Raw genomic sequence first — 6,022 nt, forward strand, 5'->3', positions numbered from 1 at the left:
ATAAAGGAGCTCTCAAATGTTGAGAAAATAGATCCTAAAAGATATTAACACATTTTTTTAAAAACATGTTTCAGTTTTAGATCATAAAGATGAGGACATTCACACTTTCACATTTTCTCCCAACCTCCCTTCTGTACCTCCAAATATTTATTATTTATATAAGAATTTTTGTATTCTCAAGATTTTTAATTTTCACATTTAATTCTAAAACGTAATTTCCACAATATTTAGTGCAACTTTTATAGATTCAGTGATAATCCCTAATCTTTATATGATTTCTGCATTTCTGAGTTCTTTAATTTGATTCCTCAGGGTTTTGTCCTCAAGTTGCTTAATCAAGAGGGGCTTCCATGTGCTTTATGCCCTGAGTTCTTTTATGTTTGAAAATTTCTGCATTTATATTTGGGCAGCATTTGGCTGGATATAATATTTTGGGCTCATAGGGGTTTTTTTCCCCCTTTGGAGATATCTTTGGATGAATGGGCTCATTCTTCCTCTACCTGGAGAATTCATAAGTTAAATTGAACATATTTCAGTGTTGAGCATATGAATCAAATTTTCCCGAAACACAAAGTGTTCTTTCAGTACATATATTCACTTCTTTTTTTCATTTCAAGAAAATTTTATCTTATATCTACAAACTTTTTTTTAATCTATTTGGGATTTTTCTCAAGCATTTTCCCATAATTTTTCAGAAGTGCTCTTCTGCTTCCTGTTTTTTCTAACTTATTTGGTATTAATTTTTTTGTCTTAAATTTATTTCCTTTAGTCTGCTGTCCCTCTTTGCATCTCATTGTGTTGTTTTATCATCTTTTATTTGAGCTCTTGTTTAATTGAATTCATGTTCTTATTAAATAAACTTACAGCGTGAAACACTTGTGGGAATTCTCTCCAGTATAATTGATTTATATCTTCTTCTAGAATTGATTTTTTTCTGTCTCTTTATATGAAATGTGATATAATTTCCTTTCACCCTAAGTTTGCATGGTTATTTGTCATTTCTTGCTTACGCTGAGCCAGTTCTGTTTAAAACTTCTCTTTGCTCTGGTAAAATATAGGTGAATTTTTACTACCTTCTAAGCAAATCTGAGAGTAGTTTTTTTTCTCTCCACACCACAGTTTGAAGTTTGGGTGATGTATTTTATGTACTTCCTTTTCTATATTTTGAGGGTAAAGGGCTGTGTGTGTGGAGGTGGGACTCTATATCACAATGCATGGGTTATTCCTTTCTCAGATTTTATTAAAAATCTATTAGAGAATGGTTACTAAGTGGTTAGGGCTGAATGCCTTTCCATAAGGGAATGTCCCAGGCCTTATATCATGCTGTCAAATCTGTTGCAGCTCTCAAGCTTTTGCTTCTATCAGGGAGATTGAGCTTTACTCAGTGCTTCACAACATTCACTGGCTCAGGGAGTGTCGAGAGGATTAGGAGTTGTGCCTTGTTAAGTCAGATTTCCTGGTTTCCTTCTTTTAACAATTTGATTGGTAAAGTATACACTGTGTCTTTTTTGTCGGTTTGTTATTTTTTTTTTTTTTTAAGTCAAATTGCTTGAGGTAGAACATACATACAATAAAATGGCCCTATGGTTAAGTATACTGTTCTCAAGTTTTCTCAGATAGGTACCCCTACTTAAACACATCACAAATTAGATATAGAGCATTTTCATCACCGCCAAAACTTCTCTCACACCTCTGGAGACAATCCGCCCTCCACACAAAGCTCCAGGAAACCATGAAACTGCTTTGTCACTATCTATTGGCTTTGATCTTTTCTAGATTTTATGAAAATAGGATAAGATGGTATATGCTATTTTGTGCCTGGCTTCTTTAACTTACAGTGTTTCTGAGCTTCATCTACACTGATGAATATATACTGAGATTCATATACTATATATGAATATATATGTATGTATGTATCAGCAGTCCTTTGCTTTTTACTGCTGAGTAGTATTCCCCAGTGTGTATATGCCCAAATTCATTTATCGATTCACCAGTTGAAAGACATTTGGATTCTTTCCAGTTTGTGGCTATTATGAAGAAAGTTGCTATGAACATGATTGTGTTCATCCTTGTACGGACATATGTTTTCAATTTCTGGGTTAACACCTAGTGGTGGAGTCCCTGGATTGTACACTAAGTTTATGTTTACTGCGTAAGACTCTCAAAATGTTCTCCAGAATAGCGTACCTTTTTACATTTTCACCAGATTAATAAGATCTCCTGCTGCTTAACAATCTTCCCAATGTATTTTGTATTTTCCATATTTTAAATTTTATCTATTTTAATGTGTATGCAGTGGTATCTTAGTGTAGTTTTATTTTCCATTTCCCCGTGACGCATGACATAGAGCCTCTTTTCACATGGTTATTAGTCATTTATATATGTTCTTTCATAATGGTTCAAATTCTTGTCCATTTAATTGGGTTACTTTTTTTAAAATTACTGAGTTGTAAGAGTCCTTCATAATTTTAAAGAGTTCTTTATACTTTGGATATAAATCTTTGTCAGGTATATGTTTGCAAATAATTTTTTCCCAGTCTGGCTTGATTTTACTTTTTCAACTGTAGTTTTTGAAGTCTGTTTTATCATTTTTGGTTTGTTTTGTGCTTTTGATATCCCATGTAAGAAATTGCTGCCTGCCCAAGGTTGTGAAGATTTTCTCCTGTTTTTTTTTCCTAAAAACTTTACAGTTTTAGCTTTAGGTTGATGATCCATTTTGAATAATTTTTTGTGTGTTGTATATGCTGAGGTTCATTGTATTTCATACAGATATCAAGTTGTACAAGAACCATTTGATGAAAAAAACTACCCTTTTCCTATATAATTACTCTGGAAGATTTGCTGAAAATCATTTCCCCATATACTGACAATTTCTGGTCTCTGAGTTCTGTTTCATTGTGGTACATGTTTAGCTTTACTATAATACCACACTCGATTATTATTATAGCTTTATAGTAAATCTTGAAATAAGAGTGTGTAATGTGTAAAAGTCTCCAAACTTGTCATTCTTTTTCTTTTTCCAAAATTATTTTGGATAGTCTAAGTTTATTCCATATTTGTGTATTTTTAATTCAACTGGTCAATTAAATTAAGCTTACAAAGGAAAATTACTCATCAATATTAAATCCTTTTTATCAACTATAGTGATATATAAATAATACCCTTCTATTTATATGTATATCTGGGTAGTCATTTGGACACTGCCCAGATGTGCAGAAACGTAACTGTCTTAATTTCTAGAACATTCCTAATGTTTCTAATAACTAAGTCCCAGTGCCAGTGAGAGCAGAGGAACTTGCTACTTCAACATCACCTGTTTCTGGTTTACAGCTTAGTCTTTTAAGGAAAAATACTCAGGATAAATATTTACTTTTCCAGGATTTCTCCTCATTCTGTCTTTTCCTTCTCTTTTCTCTAATGGTAATCTGGAAATGTGGTGTAGGACAGGCTGGAAAGGTTAGGAGATTGGTGTGATGTTACAGAGTAGGAGCCTGAACAAATTTAGTAGGAAGGGAAAGGAGACAATAAAAATGAGACAAGATGCCAGGTCAGGGAGGTTGCGACATGCTTCTCCTCACCCAGCCTGTCATGCTGGCTCCGACATGGGATTCATTGGGTTTGCCCTTTCCTACATCCTTTTCCATATATTTATAGTAAGTAAATAAATGTGTTTATACCTCTTCTGTCATTTTATACTGTGAAATAGCAAATGGATACTAGTTTACTAATTTGTTTTAGCAGTAAAACTTTTTAAGATTTCATCTATGTATGTAATACACTATTCACTCTTACCAGCAAGGCTGCAGAAAATTTAGGGCATTTAGTCCGCCTTAGTGCTTTAGCAGAGATTCCATTGCCACCTGGTGGTGTTTTAGGTGATTACAGGCTGATGATCTCCACACCGCCCCCCACCTCCCACCCCCACTAACCCCCAGCATTTCCCTGGTGATGAAGTTGATTTTCCTTTTTTCAAGACAAATACCGTATCTCTTTGAAAAGTAAATTTGATTTTTAATATTTGATTTAAAGTTATTTTATATTTAATGAAATATAAAGCTTTTAGTGTATTTAAAAGGACATTGTATGTAAATATAATGGGCCCCTTTCAAGTCAGATTTTTACTTTATACAAGTTTTTACATGTACAAGTTTTATTTTATACTAATTCTGGATTGTATCTCTACGAGTCTTCACAGTGTATTTAATTTACAATGTTATAGATCTAAGGTCATTGCTAGCTATGTTTAATGTAGTATGATGGTGATTGCTCTCTATGGTACTTTAAGGTCTCTGTGCAAAATAGTACATTTAAAACTCAACAAAGATATATTGACTTTAATTAAAGGAAAAAGAAGGTTAGGAATAAAGAATATAAAGATTCTCATATATGACCTATTGTATTATTCATTGTCTTACTTATTAGAGTACAGAGGAAATGATTTTATTTTAAACATTAAAAATGCATCTTTGTAACTGTAAAAGATTAATAAAGGATGTTTAATTTAATTAAAAAGATAATATTCAATGTGCCTGAGTAGGTTATGTGTGTAAGAGAGAGAGTCGGTAGTGACATAATTAAATGAAGAAATTGTGAAGATCAGATATTAAAAATGTAGATTGCTCAGCTGGAGGTTAATTCATTGTTAATTACTGAAAATCACTGGAACTTCCTCCTGGGGTATCAAGGGAGCCAAATACCTACTGGTTACCCATGATAATCTCCTGGAAGGTCCGTGGAGTAGTTTATGTAAATTTCTGAGCTATGCCAACACTTACGCTTTTCCTTTTTTCAAGAATCAATAATATCAAACTTATATTTAATGAAAGATATCACCTGAAGAGTACCTCTTGAAGCTGGTCATGTCATTCTTCTGTGATTTCGTCCTTCTTTCTTGGACATTTAACATATATTTTTTTAGAGCAGCAAGTAGAAGCAGAGTGTATCATTTGTAGAGTATTTTTTTCTCAGTGGAATATTAAAAACACTGGTTCAATTTCAAATTAAAAAAAAATTTTTGTCACTTAGGCAAGCTAAAACAGGGCAGCCAGCAGGGGTCAGGCTTTTCAACAGTATGGAATTGAAATTTCCAACATTGTTCAGTGCCTTTTGAGATTCTGTACGTTTCTTCATTACACCATTAGCATTATACTCGTCAGAACTGAATGCTTACCAGTTATATTGTTAACTAGAACCAAAACAAGTACGTGAGGAATTGTGAGGCTCTGGGGAAGCTTTCTAAGCCAAAACGATTTGTTTAAAAGTAATACCCGTCTGTTACTAAACCGAGGAATTTTGTTTTTTTAAAAAGACTCCTTATTTTATATGTATTTCTTCTAGCAACTGCTTAAGAGTTCATCAGTGCTTTGCATTAGGTTATCTATGTGTGTAAAAATGAACAAGTATGAAGTCTATTTTAGAATGTTGAAAAGTGATGGAAACATGTAATGCTTTTGTTCTGAATATGACTAATTAGGGTTATTTATTTTAAATTCAGGACCTGGCCTTTCATTATTAAAAGCCCCAAGCAATATAAAAACCTTTCTTTCATGGATGCAATGAATAAGTTTAAATGGACTAAAAAGGAAGGTCTTGCCTTCAATAAGCTTGTCCTTAGCCTGCCAGTGAATGTGAGGTGTTCCAAGACAGACAACGCGGAGTGGTCGGTAAGCCCCACTTTGTTTTAGTCTTCGGGGAAACCAGATGTTACATCTTACCTGAATCCACAGCAGATACAATCAAAGGAACAGACAGATATCCATAAACCCAGTGGTCCAGCTGTCTTTTGATATGTCTGCGAATTTATTCAGTGATTACTTAGATTGGCCCAAAACTCCTGATTCCACTTCCTTCGAAGAAGGCAATCTATTCTAAAACTAAAGTTGGGCTGAAGAAGGAATAAGATGGGATGAGACCTTCAAAAAAAAGACAGAGCGTGTTTTCTATCTCTTCTTTCCCAAAGGCGTGTCCGGCCCTCTTCGCCCCCTCGCTGGGAATCCTTAAGGTTCTGACACCCGGACGGTGC

At 33.9% G+C, this 6,022-nt stretch overlaps 1 protein-coding gene across 2 annotated transcripts in view; it reads left to right on the forward strand.

Moving 5' to 3' along the window:
- Positions 1-6,022, forward strand: part of MOXD1 (monooxygenase DBH like 1) — an 86,103-nt gene that overhangs the window by 78,657 nt on the left and 1,424 nt on the right. For both annotated transcript variants that reach the window (XM_082406367.1, XM_082406368.1), the window contains one exon: positions 5,495-5,663. In XM_082406367.1, coding sequence (XP_082262493.1) covers positions 5,495-5,663 — 169 coding nt within the window. The remainder of the gene's footprint in view (positions 1-5,494; positions 5,664-6,022) is intronic.

The sequence above is a fragment of the Balaenoptera borealis genome, assembly GCF_965194805.1.
Source record: "Balaenoptera borealis genome assembly, chromosome: 9".
In the NCBI taxonomy this organism is placed as follows: Eukaryota; Metazoa; Chordata; class Mammalia; order Artiodactyla; family Balaenopteridae; genus Balaenoptera; species Balaenoptera borealis.